Consider the following 16,267-nt stretch of genomic DNA (forward strand, 5'->3'; position numbering starts at 1 on the left):
ATGACCTAATTATCACAGAGTTGGTTCTTTCTCACTGCTCTACTTCCCGCTAATTGCAGAACTGCTGGCCTTCTCCCCCTGACAAGGAAGAAAAACAAGGACAGGGGTGTGTGGAGAAAACAGTGACATTCAGTTTTAATTCATTTGAACCTGCTGCCAAGCTTAATTATGTAATTGAGAGAGTGAGACGGGTGGGCTTACAGCCACTTGGGCCAGAGTTTCTGATGGTTAGCATTTGCCAGTGTTGTGTTGAGGATTTTAGCAGTTACCATAAAGCATTATTAGCTGAAGCTGAACTAATCTCCCCTTACCCTTCTCCTCACCAGATGTAGGTACAGAGGTTGCTGTTCCCAGACTTGATTATTTGTCATTAAGGAAAACAAATTGAAAGCAAATTGAAGTGGCTTTATTCCTTGCTAAATGCATCATTATTCTTTAGGGGCAGTCTCCTATTTCATTTTGTTTTCTTCTGATTGTGATGTAGTATCTGCTGTCATGTAAAACTCAGTAATGCAATGCTTATTTCTAGAATGGGAGTATTTTTCAGAGTTACCTGAGACATTTTTACATAAACTTCCATTGTAACTAGTAAAAGTAAGTATATATGAAAAACACATAATTCAGTGAAATATTTCTGTTGTGGTGGCTTATCCCCTGTTTATAATTTTATTTATGGAGTCTTTATTTCCCTTGGCTTGGAGCCATCAATACAGATATTTTGTACAAAAGGGCCAACCTCTCTCTCCTTGCTGGCAGAATGACTCTTTATAAGTATCCTTTTCTCCAAGTTTAGCTAGAACATCCCTGATTCAGAGAAAGCTCAGGATGTCTCATACCCTCACAGAAATGTCCTCTGTTCAGATTGGAATTTAGTCCTGGTGGTCAGCATCTTGATTTTGTACTATCCTGTGTACCATGTGGGATTGGAAAGGAAGAGCGGAAGCCAGAGAGAAGGCACTCTAGAGTAAAGGGTGGGAGTCATAAAATAAGGGGCTGCTTGCTGGGTGGCAGCATGGCTGAAACAGAACCTTGACCACTTAGCATTGTGTGTTCTTTATAGCCCAACAGTATTAATAGACATTTTTATCAGTTAATCCCTGTCATAGTTCCATGAAATAAGTTAACATTTTTTAAACGTGCTTTCCATTTATTTTCACAAATATTTATTAAGCGTAGGCTGGATGTTAGGTACGGTCCCAGTACCTGGGGCAATACAAAGAAACAACACCTGGTAATGGAGAGTACTCTTTTATCTTCCAGGTACAATGGGTGAAGGGGAGGATCCTTGTCTGGAGAAGGGCAACACTTTCATGAAGTTTCTAGATACGCCCACCCTTCTACCTTCTCAGGGATGTTATTCTATAAATTATCCACTTGTCCTCCTGAAGTTTTAATCTATTTTCTGCTTGATCTTTCCCATCAATATTCAACATTCAAAAATGCCAAGAACAGTATCTGTCCTATAGAAAGTGGTCAATAACTATTTGTTGAATAATTTACATGAATACTCAGCAGTTTCCTACCCTAGCTTCATGCTGGAATCAGGTCGCGCGCGCACACACACACACACACACACACACACACACACAGCCATAGCATCTCCTGTCTTAAAGCAAACAAACAGAAACAGCTCAGTTGACCTTAGATCCCCTGCTAGCTAAATCTGTTTCTTAATTCCTTTTTCCCAGCCAAGATAACTGCAAAGAGGCCTGTAAATCCTCCTCCTCATCTTGCTCATACTCTTCAACTACTCCAGCAGGCTTCAATCCCCACCACTTGCCTAAAGCAAATCATGATAATGACATCATGTTTCTAAACACACTGGGCATCTTGAAGCTGTCTTGCTCAAACTCTCAGTAGCATTTCACATAATTTATCTCTCCCTCCTTCTCAGAATACTTTTTTAACTTGGATTTGAGATATTTGATTCCCTTTTCATTTCCTTCTTCTTCTCTGACTCTCCAGCTTTCTTTGCAGTCTTTTCTTCTTATGTAATGCTTAAATGCTGAAGTTGTTTGAGTTCTAATTCTGGATCTTTTTTTTTTTATACTTACTCTGGGCATTTTTGACTATTTCCTATAAATAACATCTATATCTTTGTGCTGTTGTCCTCCTGTATTTCCAATTTCATCTCCGTTTCTGAGCACCCACCTAATATATCCAACTGTGATTTGACATTTCTATTGAAATATCTCCAACATTTCTGACTCAACATGTCTCAGGCCAATATTTTAATTTTCCTTTTCCCTTGCTGGTTCTTCCTTGAGTCTTCCCATTTCAGTAAATCATATATCCATTCACCCAGTGGCTTATGGCAAAAACAAAACCAACCAAACAAACAAAACCAGTAGTAATCTTTGTCTATGTCTTTATGTCTTCCTTCTTCCCAATTCAATCAATCCACTTACAAAGCCCTGTTAATTCTGCCTCCAAAATATAACTCAAACCATCCCTTTCACCCTATTTCATTGCCAGCTGCCATTCTTCTGGAATGTTGTAATAGCCCCTAAGTCATCTCCTGATTCCATTCTAGCTTCCCAGCTCCCCCACAACATTGCAATCTGAATTTAAAAATGCAGATCATTTCACACCACTGCTTCTTTAAAACTTTCAATAATGAACAATCAATAATTAAAATCTATATTATACGCTCTCATTTAACTTTCGAGGAAGACCTGCAATTTTGCAATTATATATTCATTTGTATGGTCATTTGTTCTTGTCCATCTCCCAACTCAACTATTAGTTGCATGAGTGGGAACTGAGGTTTTTTTCCACGACTATATACCCTTTGCTTAGCGCAGTGCCTGAATGAATAAATTAGCCTATGAATAGATGAGGAATACTGGCCAAAGTATAAGGTACAAGGTGGTTCCCATCTCAATCTCATCTTAACTCATCAACCTCTTCACTGACAAAGTACTGATTATATAAGCTCAATTAAATCATCTTATATGGAATTGTTTTATTCCATGCCATTTAAGGAATTTTCAAGAATTGATTCCTTTCTCTGATAAGCTTCAGAGGCTAGTAGAAATAGTTTACAATGTGGGAATATAAAGCAATTCATAGTATGGTGTATTTGAAAGGACACATGCAGACTTTACTTCAAATCCTGGATCTGCTCAATGAATGGCTTGTGATTCTAGTCCAGTTGGATCACCTTACCCGAGCGTCAGTTTCTTCATGTGTATAATGCGCATGAAGCCAGTAGTACATCGTGTTATTATGACTTCACCAATGTGTCAACTACCCAACACAGAAACTGGCACGTGAGAGATGATATCCAGATTATAGTTTTGCTTTCTTCTCCCCTTGACCCTATTTCTTGACTATAACTTCCTACTTTTTTTTTCTATCTTACTCATCTTAGTGGGTGGTAATACTTATATTACCCATTTAGTTTGACTTTGTAGGAAGAGAAGAATTAGCAGTACTTACAGAACAGGCTTCCTTTTGGATTAGAAATACAAACTTCACAGCTTCTCTGCCCAGCTTTTCAAGAGCACTTTATGGTACACTGCTGTGTAACAAGTTCATTTTAGGATAACATGCTGGGAGGGAGAAAAAGAAGATGAAATTCAGGGGAAAAAATTAAAAAGTTAATTAAAAGAAACAACTTGGTAATTGGATTCATCCTTGCACACTTCTTTGGTTATTTTGGGGTGGGAGGAGGTGTCACAGTACATGGTTAGGAGGTTTGCTTCAGTGGCTCACCTCAGAACTTCTAAATGAGACAAGTATAAGGATACAGATGATTCTCTGCCTGACAGATGAGAAGAAGTATAGGATACATATGGTGAGCTTTTTAAGCATGCCAAACAAAGCTGTCCTTATACTCACTCTTGAGAATTTATATTTCACAATATTCTTGGCAGTTGACATTGCTGTTAGGCTAAGCCTTGGACTATTAGCTAGCTTAAGGACATGCAAAATGGCCTTTTCATGGACTCTTTTACTATTTCTTTGCTTTCACCATGTATACACATCCACACAAGCACACAATCAGAATAGCATAGGGAATTTGTATACCCTTTTCAGACTGTACACTAGAAACAAATAAGCAGATAGTGGTTATTTTTAAAAGAAGCATGGATATTTATGTATTTAATCATTCTTTTTCACAGATCCTTAATAGTCAAAATAATTTAAGATGTTATCATTGAGACAGGATAATGGAGGAGCATGGGCTTAGTAATCAAATGGAACCAGGTTTTAAACCCTCTCATTCACAATATTTACTTATTCACGAAGTAGACATATATTTATTGAATGTCTACTGTGTGCCAAGCACTATTGCAGTTGCTGATAACCTTTTGCAAGTTATTATTATTGTTTTTGTTAACATCAATATTTGAAGTTTTGAAAATTAACTTTAGGGAGACAATTTTCTATATTTTCCAGCATTTTATGAAGAAAGAACACAGTTAAACAGTCTATTATCTTACTCACCAAATTAGGTTAAATTGGGTTACTGATTGTACACTCAATCTCCAAAACAATGCGTAGAAAATAAGAGTTACTATTTTATGTCTAGAGATACTATGGTATATCTCTCAAAGCGTTAAGGACCACTAATCTAACAGCCTAATGTTCAACCAGCGTAATATGTCAGAAGAAACGAATGCAAGTCTATCTGTAAGCTTGTACTTCATCAGTTAAGATAGAGATTCAGCTTTTTGTGAATACTAACAAGGGGATTTTGTGTTTTCACAGGTTATGGTTTTGTAGATTTTGACAGTCCTGCAGCCGCACAGAAAGCGGTAGCATCTCTCAAGGCAAACGGCGTGCAGGCACAGATGGCTAAGGTAAGATTGATGTTTAGGGGGGTGTGTGTGTGTGTGTGTGTGTGTGTGTGTGTGTGTGTGTGTATGTGTGTGTGTGTGTATGTGTATGTGAGAGAGAGAGAGAGAGAAAGAGAGAGAAGGAGGAAGGAAGAAGGGGAGATGAAATGTTTTTCCTTTGCTCTGAGCTCACTCAAACTTGGAGTTTGCAACAATTTGGTTTATATTTTCTTGTTAGGGAAAATAAGAAACTCCACATGAGGTTTGGCTTAGGAGAATCTGTCTGGCTTATTTCATTGTTTCTTTACGTATATTTATTATTGTATCTTTTGTTATGGTAACCTCATTAGAGATTTAAGGACACTTGTGAGTCTCTGTTCTGCTTGAGAAAAGTGGGGCATGTCAGTGTGTGTGTGTCTGGGACTTCTACTTGTAAACAGTAGAGTAGTAGAATGGAGTAGTAGAATTATCAGCAACTTGTGTTTGATAAACTGTGTGCTAAAAAATGTGTGTGTTTTCTTAGCTGGGGAGAGCTGATTGTTGAATGATGGGGTTGTCTGATCTGTGCAGGGAAATGAGCTTAATTGAAGTGTACTGTGTCTATATTGCTAGAATTTCACTTTGGCTTTTATATAGAGAGTTTTCTAAGATAATTTTGGATATTAATAATTTTCAATAATTAAGTATTGTTAAATAGAATATGTATTCTAGAACCCTCTATGTGAAGCTGTCATATATTTTATTTTCTAAGAAAAGAAGTTAAATTATTTACAATCCTTTTGTATCCTGATTGCAGTGGTGGTTACAAGAATCTATACCTGATAAAGTAACATAGAACTATATGCACACATTGAGCCAGTGTCAGCTTCCTGGTTTTGATATTGCATAATTATATAAAATGTAAAATTTTTAGAAACCTCATGAAGGGAACATAGGATCTCTCTGTACTATCTTTGCAACATCTTGTAAATCTATAATTATTTCTAGATAAAACTCAAAACAATTGTTTATAACATGGATGCTTGTTAGATGTCTGCTTTAAAATGATGACCATTTAGGATTTATTCACCTGCAACCTAAGTCTTCAAATATGCTTTCTGATTGATAATAGTGAACTTATTTATCTCCAGATTCTATAAATTTGATGTGAAATTGTCAACAGACCTTGAAATTCTGATCTAATATATTCATGCTGTGTTCATGTATACACTTAAACTTAACTATTCCCATAAGAGTTGAGTGACATAATGATAAAGTAGTCAAATTTTCAGTTATTTGGATTTTAATGAGATTGCTAACATTATTTTATAACATTTTCCAATTTTGACCTCAAATAACTAGAGGTAAGATATTCGGTTTCTTCATCTTCGGTTGTCTTCTAGTAAACTGATACAGACCATATCTGTTAACCTTTTGTTGCGAGTCACTTCCCATATAGATTACTTTGGTGAACTCATTGTCCTTTATGACACATGAATAGTTGTCCAAGGCAGTATAAATTTGAATTCTTTCAGCTGTGTAATGTATTCTTCATCAAGATTATGCCTGGAAGCTTTGGATTTTTTTTCATGAACTAAGATTGATGAAGTTAGTATCTTTAATTAATAAGGAAATTATATACATGTCTTGGTTTAAAGATTACTTGCAAAGAGTCAATGGCATTAAGTAGTGACTTCCTATACCCAGAAAACAAATGATGAAATGTAGCTGTTAGGTATATGTAAAATATATAACTTGAATTTGGACTGAAAGCAACACCTACTTCCAAGAAAATGAATATAAAATGCTTAACGAAAAAGTTGTTATTGGAATTTCTTGATCTATTCCATTGGTAAACTCCCAAATCTAGAAGTTAGCAGATTGTAGCACTTTAGAAGTAATGAAAACAGCATGCATAATCTCCACCATTTCGAATGTCCTCAGAAGATGTATAGTTAGTTGTTAGATAAAAACCACTGCCATCTTGTGTAACAGGAAAAGAAAATTGACATTGATTTTATAACTACTGAGGAACCATTATGAATATTTTTCCTAAGTTTCCCAGTATTCTGGTGCAGCAAGAATCCCTCTTTCTCCTTCTCTCTTACCCACCCCCACACACCCACTGACTCTTTCGTTCTCTCTCTCTAATCACTGACATCTCACCTAGTCAGAAGGCTATTTGATTTGGATAAATATTTTAAAGAGTTCCTAAAATGATTATTTTTCCTAGCCAGCATTTTGGCTGTTGGCTCGTGCCCACTGTACAAAAAAAGATATTCCAATTGGAATGTGTAAAGTCACTTTTATTTCTGTAGTTTGCTCAAAGATTTTACCTCATGAATTCTGCTGCCTGTGAAGTTAATTCTTATTCTCTTAGCTTCAGACTCGTATCTGCCTACTGGAAAACTTTCAGCAATGAATGACTCTGTAATTTAACTATCCATAAGAAAATAAATAGGCTCCCTTTGACAATGAAATAGGACAAGCTTGACCACCTGTATTAGCAGATTTCTCACTGAGCTATTGGATTTCATGGCATTTTCCTCCTTTGTCCTGGTGATAACTATTATTTATTATCATATAAACCTGCAGTCTGCAGGGTGTGTGAAACGTGCACTATATTTTTTGCCATTTAAGTATCTACTGAATCACCTCCAGCATCCTTGTTCTTATCAATATCCTACTATGCAGGTTGTGGTGTCACATTTTAATGACTCCAGGATTTTAAAATCAAAATATTACAAATACTCTACTTTCCCAGTAGTAACCTTCAGCTAACATAAAACTCTCCATGTGAATTGTCTTATTTAGCTAGCTTATTCCAGTGTGTTCATATGGAAAATCCAAAATAGCAAGTCATCCAAGAAGTGGTAATTGATTAATAATGAATAACCATTAACGCAGATGAACATTTTTCTGTATATTTACTGTTCTGCCACAAAGGAGTGTTTTTGGTATCAAAAGACATGTTTCTTTTAGGAAATCAGATTCAGAATATTTTAGTAATACATAGTGGTTAGGAGCATACATTTGGAGGGAAGTAAACTTTGCCTTGAATCCTGACTGTAGTACCACCTGGCTGTGTGACCTTAGCTAAGTTATTTAAATATCTCTGAACTTCTCTAATAATAACTCTTAGGTTATAGAATTGCTGTGAGAATTTTGAAAAATACATTAAGTATTTAGCATAGAGCCTAGATCATAGTAAGAATTTAGTCAATGTTATTCAATAAATATTGTTATACATTAAATTCAAATTTGCTACTAAACCTTCTATAAATCCTAATACATGTTTTAAGTGTGTGTTATTCCAAATTAGTGTCTTTAAAATATATAATAAGTAGCATCAGTCAGCAAACATTTTTATTGCTTACTCTGTCTAGGCAGTGTACTGAGTATTGGAGAATGAAGATAGAATAAAAATTCTTTTTTTCTGAATGTTTAACATTTCTTGTATCTCCTGAATTGCTACAGCTTCAGACTAAGAATTTTGGCTGTTACTGTTTCTGGCAACTTCAGGATATAGAGAAAAAACTTATTGGCCAAGGAATATGTGTCTCTATAAGCATGAAAAAAAAAAGTGAAGAAATCCCTGCTAACAATAAGTTAACTTGCAGATATTTATTTTACTCATGTATGAAGAAAGCCATAGATAGACAGCGGAGGGCAATTCTTTGGGGTGCCATCAAGGATCAAGACAGCTCTCCCATCTTTTATCTCTGGCTTTTATGTCACACGTTTATAAGGTGGCTTCTAAAGTTCCAACTCTTGTATCCACAGTGAATCCAGGAAAAAGAGAAAAAAGCAAATAGATGAAGGGGCAGTATGGCTGATTTCATCCTTTTAAAGGCTTTTCCAGAATCTCAACTCAGCAACTTGTGCTTACAACTCAAAAAGCCAAAACTGAGTCACATGGTTTCCCCCTTTCTTGTAAGAGAGTATGAAATGATGAGTGTTTTGACTTCTTTGCCTCTGCAGTAGAGAAAATTAAGAATAATCCATCCCCTTGGCTATCCAGCATCCATGATATCATTAAAGGTGGCATGCATAGATGCATTTTAGGTGGCATGCATTCTTTCCCAAAAGGAACCCACCTCAAACCTGTGATTGCATCTGGTGATTCCGTTATCTCCAACAGGCCCATGGCTCCTCTTCATAGCTCAGCAAGTCATAACTTTAAAAGAGAAGCTACCTGTCTGAATTCCCACAATGTAGAATGACCCAGAAGCAACAGGATACATGCATTTAAAGGAAAATGACTATTTAGGAAAGGAGAAAATGGGAAGCAAGCCTAAATTATTGATCTCAAATACATATCAAATCCTGCTAGGTGGAAATAGAATTCTTGCGTTGTCAGTGCAATAAGTTCCTTGGTTATCCAATCACATAACCCCTGATTCTGTCATACAGAGAGATCTTACTTGCCCCTTATTCTATGTGGCCTCATTGGGTCCTCGCTAGAGAACTGCACAGCTTTAGAGACTTTTCCTGGATATATTTAGAGACACTAGAATGGGTCTACATATTAAACAGTCATGAATTATTACCAGCCAGTCCTTGAGTAATCTCAGCCTTAACAGGTCTCTTTCTTATTTGCTTTCTGTCGATTCCAAATATGAGTAAACCTAGTGCATCTTATTCTAGAGGAAAAGTCTGCAGAAAAGAAGTCACTTCCTCTCAGGGTCTTCAGATAAGACTTCATCACGTGTACTACCAGACTGCCATTACAGTTCCCAAAGGTGATTCGCTTCCAGTGGGATTTGTAGAGTAAATCTCAGTTAAGCAATCACAAAAGAGACTAAGTTTCCCAGAGGATGTCAAGTACCTTGACAGGCATAATATAAAAATATTGTATCTACCATGACAGAAAACTAGATTGAGACCAGAGGAATGGACTTCTCTTATAAATCAATGACCTTGATAGCAGTTGTCTTTGAAAAAAAGAAAAAAAAAAATCAGTGGATTTTTTTAATTGAAATTAAGAAGACGAAAAGTCAAAATCAAGGAATATACCAAAGCAAATATTTTAAATTCAAACACACACACATACACACACACAGAAGGAATTTACAAAATATATCACCACAGTGAAGCCATATCAGTTATATTCCAGTAGAAGAATTTTAGTTAATTAAGAAAGAGTGTATTCAATAGAATATTCTTGAACATTTTACAAAAGTACAACTATTGGCCTCATAATGTGGCTTATTGTCTACCAAAGCTACTCTTATGAATGCACAGATATATGACAGGCATTGTCAGTCACACTCCTGTAGCATAAGATCGTATTAGTACTTTTTGTTTTTATCATTTATAGGTAAAGCAGAAGAAACAAGCTATTTGATATTTATTGGTCACTACAGTGGGATGGAGCCTCCTGGTAAACATAGAGGCTTCTCAAGGACTCTTTATGTAGGAAGGAAAGAGGCATTGTTCCAGGGTAACTTGAGCAGGCGATTAGAGAGATGTTTCCTGAGACTGGGTGGGAAACAATCAATACTTTATATAGTAATGTACAAGGGCTATCTGGGGATACTAATGTTCCTAGAACAGTGTCCATGTCTTTTTGTTTGTTTGTTCTGCAATAAGATCAAAGGATCAGAGATCCCTATATGCTATCATTTGCTTGTATCCCATTTTTCCCCCATGGGAACAAGGGCTGTAGCCTCGAATTGAAGCAGGAATCTCTCATTCTCCTACTTTCTCAGCACGTTTATGTTGAACATCTACTATCCACAAGGATTATTCTACATGCTACAGCCATAGTACTGAGCCAAACAAAGTTTCATGAAGTTCACATAGGGGATTACAAAAAGTAGCTGTTATACAAAGAGATATAATTTATTAGATTGTAACAATAGGTTTGAAGACAATTAAAACCAGTTACAGTTACAAAATAGGAGATGGGGATGCTGGTTAAATAGGATATGGGGATGGTAGTATTTTAGGTACAGTGGTCAGGAAAAGCTTTTCAAATCATGTGACATTTGAACATATATCTAAAAGAAATGAGAGGAGAAAACTATACTTATATTTAAGCAATAGTTATGAAAAATTTCTATAGTAATTTAAAATAGATCAGACTTTTAGTGAGATAGCATCTTTGGGTTTTACTATTGTCTATATCCTGCATCTTTATAATAATAGAAGAGTTGCATAAACTACCATCATTTCCCTCCCTTTTGTGGGAGTTGTCTGGTTTCATCATCCTAATATTGCATTGTTTAGAATTTTTTTTCGTTTTTTGTTTAAAGTCAAATTCTAATTGGTCAGTAAATTTTTATTTCAACACTTAAATTCTTCAAATGATGTTGTTCTATTGTTGTACGAGAGGGTGTGAGAACATGACAAGACCCCCTCTTCTACAGTTGTGGAACGCACTTTAAATACCTGTGATTCCAAAGGAAAGCATTCTGATGTTGCTTTTCACATAGTTCATTACTCTTGAATGACTGATGCTGTGTAATGTAAACCTTGCTCTATCTCATTTCCTAAAGTGAATGTTTGTATCATTTGCTCCTGTGGGATACATCTTCAATAGACAGATCTCTCTAAAAATATATAAGTATTATTTTTCTCATGATTGAAAATTTTAAAATTTTGTGGAAAAGAAATACTTATTGGCTGGTCTTTTATATGTCTATAAAATATTTGTGACTGTCTGCTTTGTTGGCTGTGTCAATTTGGCTCAATTTTTTTCCTGATCCAAATGCTGAATGCGGGGATTCTAAACTCAATATTGAAATTGTCAGGATTGATCTTAATCCTATTCATTAATTATTTGAAGTTTTTGAAGCAGACTCATCTAAAGTTAAATATTTGTATTAGCTTATATCAAATGATTTCCATAATCTGCCTGTGGCTACTACCCTCTGCTTTTACAAGGACTCCACTGTGTCATCTTAAGTGAAACAGTGCATATGTATACTAGTAAAATTCTCTGCTTTCCTAACATTGGACAAAAACAAAAATCAACAAAAGAATTGCCTCAGTGTCTTAAACTGGGATCCCTACCAGTTGACCAGGCACTTGCTTACTGAAGGATATGTGTGGAGTTCAAGTTCTTTTCAACCTATAAGAAATATTGGCCAGGCACACTGTCTCACGCCTGTAATCCTAGCACTTTGGGAGGCTGCGGCAGGAGGATCACAAGATCAGGATTTCAAGACCAGCCTGACCAACACAGTGAAACCCCATCTCTACTAAAAATACAAAAGAAAAAAAAATTAGCTGGGCGTGGTGGCGGGCATCTGTAATACCAGCTACTCGGGAGGCTGAGGCAGAAGAATCACTTGGACCCAGGAGGCGGAGGTTGCAGTGAACCAAGATCGCACCATTGCACTCCAGCCTGGATGACAGTGCAAGATTTAGTCTAAAAAAAAAGGAAGGAAGGAAGGAAGGAAGGAAGGAAGGAAGGAAGGAAGGAAGGAAGGAAGGAAGGAAGGAAGGACAACACTTTCACACTTTCATCCTGCCTCTTTGAAGAGAATGTGTCTCCACAGGCTGATCTCAGTCAATTACTCATTTCTTGATGTATTGTTGAGAAAATCAAATAATGAGTAGTCTTCATTCATGGCTTTAATAATTTGTTCTTAAAGTTGAAAGGAAAAGGTATTTTCTCTAATCACCATTGTTGTACATGGGGTGTGCCTAATTAAAAGTACTGCTTTGTCCCATGTAAATTCTGATCCCATTGAAAAAGACAAAGAAGTATGTCAAAATAAGAAAACTATTGATTGTATGACTGCTGGTGTTATATTAGGAAAATGTGACTTAGGTTTGTGTGGAAAATGAATCTTTCAATAGTGAATGTCAAAATTTGGGTTAGCCATTCAGTCACAAGGAGTGCCGGACAACCATGTGTCTCCCCACCCATGGATGAGATATTTTCTTATTATAATACCTAGGAGGAAATAGTGAATATGCTCTCTACTGGAAGATAGATCCCAAGGACAAGGGAGAGAGAGCAATGAGCCACGCTTGCTGAGCTCTTGCTCTCAAACTCACAAGTCAGGCGAGTTATTATTTCTCCCATTTGGAAGTATTATGTAAGTGGACAAGTAAGAGAAGGACCAGGAGTGTTACACCACTATCTTTCCATAAGAAAATAGAAGCAATGGACGCTTTCCTAGCCCCAAGTATATAACCAACTATAACTGGCTTTCCTGCTTTCCTGGCCCCAACTCTTAACCAACTATAATTGCTTTCTGCATTTTATTTTTGTACTGTACTCTAAAGAAAATGATTGGATGGATTGGAATGGTAGAATTATGTAATATATGAATTATGCTAAAGGTTGAACATTTTAACATTGAGAAACCTACAGACTACCGAGGTTCATGGTCCACCTTCTGTTTCTGTGTTTACTTCTGGTGTTCTCTGAGACTCTCTTCAAGTCCTTTAACTATATCTATTCTGAAAAAAGGCAAGGAAACAGACAAAAGGATGCAGGGAATAAAGGAAATTATTTCTTGAACATCAGCCTTATGCTAGTGAATAGGTTAAGTGCTTTAATAATTATTATCTCATTTAATTCTTACTAGGATCCTTGGAGGTAGGTGTTATTACTCCAATCGTACAGATGAAAAAACAGGGCATGTCCCACATTCACTAACATAGTCAGTGGTCTTGAACCCAAACCTTTCTGGTTCCAAAGCCTTATTCTTTCCAAGGGGATCATAAGTCTGCTAATGCTGTTTTCTAGTCTCTTCAGCAGAGCTTGGCTTTTGAATTTCTAAAATGGAATTACAGACTGGATAAAATTATTAAATCAGTGGACTGCAGAATCTGTTGGAGTCTCTGATATACGTAGTGGGGCTTCATGAATCTTTGTGGAATTAATGAATATGGAAATGAACAAATGAATAGTATTTGTTATATTTTAATGGTTTTTTAATTCTGATAAATTTTTGTGACCTCAAACTGAATTTTGCACAGAAATAGTCCTTTAATTTACTATCCTAACCAATTATTCAGGAGAACATAATTCCTGAGCTCACAAATAATGGTTCAATGTAATCCTTCTAACTATTGATTGGTGGAATGGGACAAGATGGACATCTTTGTTTCTTGAGAAAATAGATGACAAGAATTTGGAAATGAAGACCAATAACTCTTATCCTTTGGAAGTCTTAAAGAAATTGGGTATACACTTGCATATATTTACATGTGTATGCACACATATACATTCACAAAATACGTGTCTTTTAAAGATGTTTAATGATCACAGGTAGCTATAATTTTTCCACGCAATAACACAATAACTAAAAAATGTCTGATAGCTCCTCAGCACATCTGCCTTTTATTGAAAGTGAAGCCTGAAGGTAAGCAGTAAACAAACCTGAATGATAGCCCTCTGTGGTCTCTGGTTTTGTGTGCATGCTATATTTATTACACTATGATGTGTATCACTCGGGTGGGCACTTGTGAGAGTTGTTCACAAATGCTTACAGTGGACACACAAAAACAAAACAGAAACTTGAGTGTTGTGAACAAGAAGGCAGCATACTCAGTTTGATCCTCTTTACCCACCATGTCCAGGACACACTTTGTAACTGCTATTTGAATGACGTAACCACACCATGAAACGTAAGAGTCTGCTGGCGGAATCAGTGGGAGTTGATGTTCCAACATCTGCAAGCACATTAACTCCTTCTTCATGTCTAAGAAGTATTCCAAACTTAAGAAAATGTTCAACTTTAGAAAAATGGTAAAATTAAAAATAAAACCAGACTTTTCTTCCCCATTGAAATGGATTTGTTTCACTTTTCTGTGACAGTGACATTAACAATATCATACCTTTCTATAAAGGACATAAAGTTTTACATGAAGCCATACGAAGAGCTCATTTTTTCATGCTCATGAATTACTTTTAGCCTAAGGATCCATTTGGAAATTATATTCATATATCAAAGATAAACTGTCTTCCCTGGTGTTCGTATTTAAGGTAACTGAACAAAGTTGCTTGATGAGACCAGCACAAAATGAATTTTACTTTTTCCTGATTCAAAGGTAAATTTCTTGTAAGATGATAGACATTACTGAAATCATCATCATAAAAAATATAAATCACACTCCATGAGAAGAATGACATGTTACTTGTGGACCAACACTTACCAGTGTATCGTTAGGTATCTGGTTTCAGGAACATCCATAGTTAGGCATTAATGTAAGAAATGTCACTGCCTTATAAAGATACAATATCAAACAAAGTGAAGTTTATTGTATTCGAGAATGCAGCACACAAAAGTCTGTGTTCTAAACTCCCAGAAAATATTGATTTGCTAATGTAAAATCATTAAAAGTGTCTACCCAGCTTCTGGCTTTATATATTCCAGAGGAAGCCACTCCCAATTTCCCCATGAAATATGCAGAGATACAGTAAAGAATGATCAACAACTACCCTTGAAAGACCAAGGTTAATAGGCAACGGATTTCTAGAAACACCCAAGGATCTTATAATTACTGATAAAATCTTAGAGCAAAATTGAGATTCTTTTTTTTTTTTTTTTTTTTTGAGACGGAGTCTTGCTCTGTGCCCCAGGCTGGAGTGCAGTGGCGCGATCTCGGCTCACTGCAAGTTCCGCTCCCCTGGGTTCACGCCATTCTCCTGCCTCAGCCTCCCGAGTAGCTGGGACTACAGGCGCCCACCACCTCGCCCGGCTAATTTTCTTGTATTTTTTTTTTAGTAGAGACGGGGTTTCACCCTGTTAGCCAGGATGGTCTCGATCTCCTGACCTCGTGATCCGCCCGTCTCGGCCTCCCAAAGTGCTGGGATTACAGGCTTGAGCCACCGCGCCCGGCCAAAATTGAGATTCTTAATATCTCTTTATACTTAATTATTTTATACAAAAGTCCTGTTTTTCTTATTCTCTCTCCCTTGCCTAACTTCTAGAAGGTAAGATTACACATAAACAAATACATATCAACCATATCATATTGTCAACTATAGGCATCTGATATTGCAATCATTCCTGCTGAGTATGACTCATTTGAGGAGGTGCCTTCTTTGTCTTTTTAAATTTTCTCTTCCCCTGTCTCCCCGTCTCCCTCTAAGAGCCAACAGGTCGGAATCTCTAAGAGCACAATCTGAAAATGTGTATTTAAAAAACATTTCTCCAATAATACCTAATGCTTAACTGTATTTTTGATAAACTTGGATTTTTTTTTTTTTAAGAAAAGGAACAAAAACCGACAAGGAGGAAGCCAGCTTGAGTGCAAATTCAATAGGGCAAAATGAAGAAACATTAAACTAAGGAGCAAAGAGAACTAAGTGAAGTATTACAAAGAATAAAAATTGTGCAGTAACAGAACTAAACCCCATATTGCTGATAATTGGGGCAGAATTGACACCACAGAAAATCAGATTAATGTCTTAAAGAACTGATTAAAGGAGCTCCCCCAGTATGCAGGAAAATAAAGGTCAAATTATCAAAAGAATGAGAGAAAACATGGCAAGCATGGTGGACAGAGAGTGGAGTTTTTTTGTTTTTTGTTTTTTT

General features: G+C 36.3%; 1 protein-coding gene across 5 annotated transcripts in view; it reads left to right on the top strand.

The window, feature by feature from the left end:
• RBMS3 (RNA binding motif single stranded interacting protein 3) overlaps positions 1–16,267 on the top strand; it is a 760,896-nt gene that overhangs the window by 298,469 nt on the left and 446,160 nt on the right. For all 5 annotated transcript variants that reach the window (XM_025375203.1, XM_025375206.1, XM_025375204.1 and 2 more), the window contains exon 4: positions 4,717–4,808. In XM_025375203.1, the coding sequence (XP_025230988.1) occupies positions 4,717–4,808 (92 nt within the window). The remainder of the gene's footprint in view (positions 1–4,716; positions 4,809–16,267) is intronic.

Source organism: Theropithecus gelada, chromosome 2 (genome assembly GCF_003255815.1).
Source record: "Theropithecus gelada isolate Dixy chromosome 2, Tgel_1.0, whole genome shotgun sequence".
NCBI classification, from domain to species: domain Eukaryota; kingdom Metazoa; phylum Chordata; class Mammalia; order Primates; family Cercopithecidae; genus Theropithecus; species Theropithecus gelada.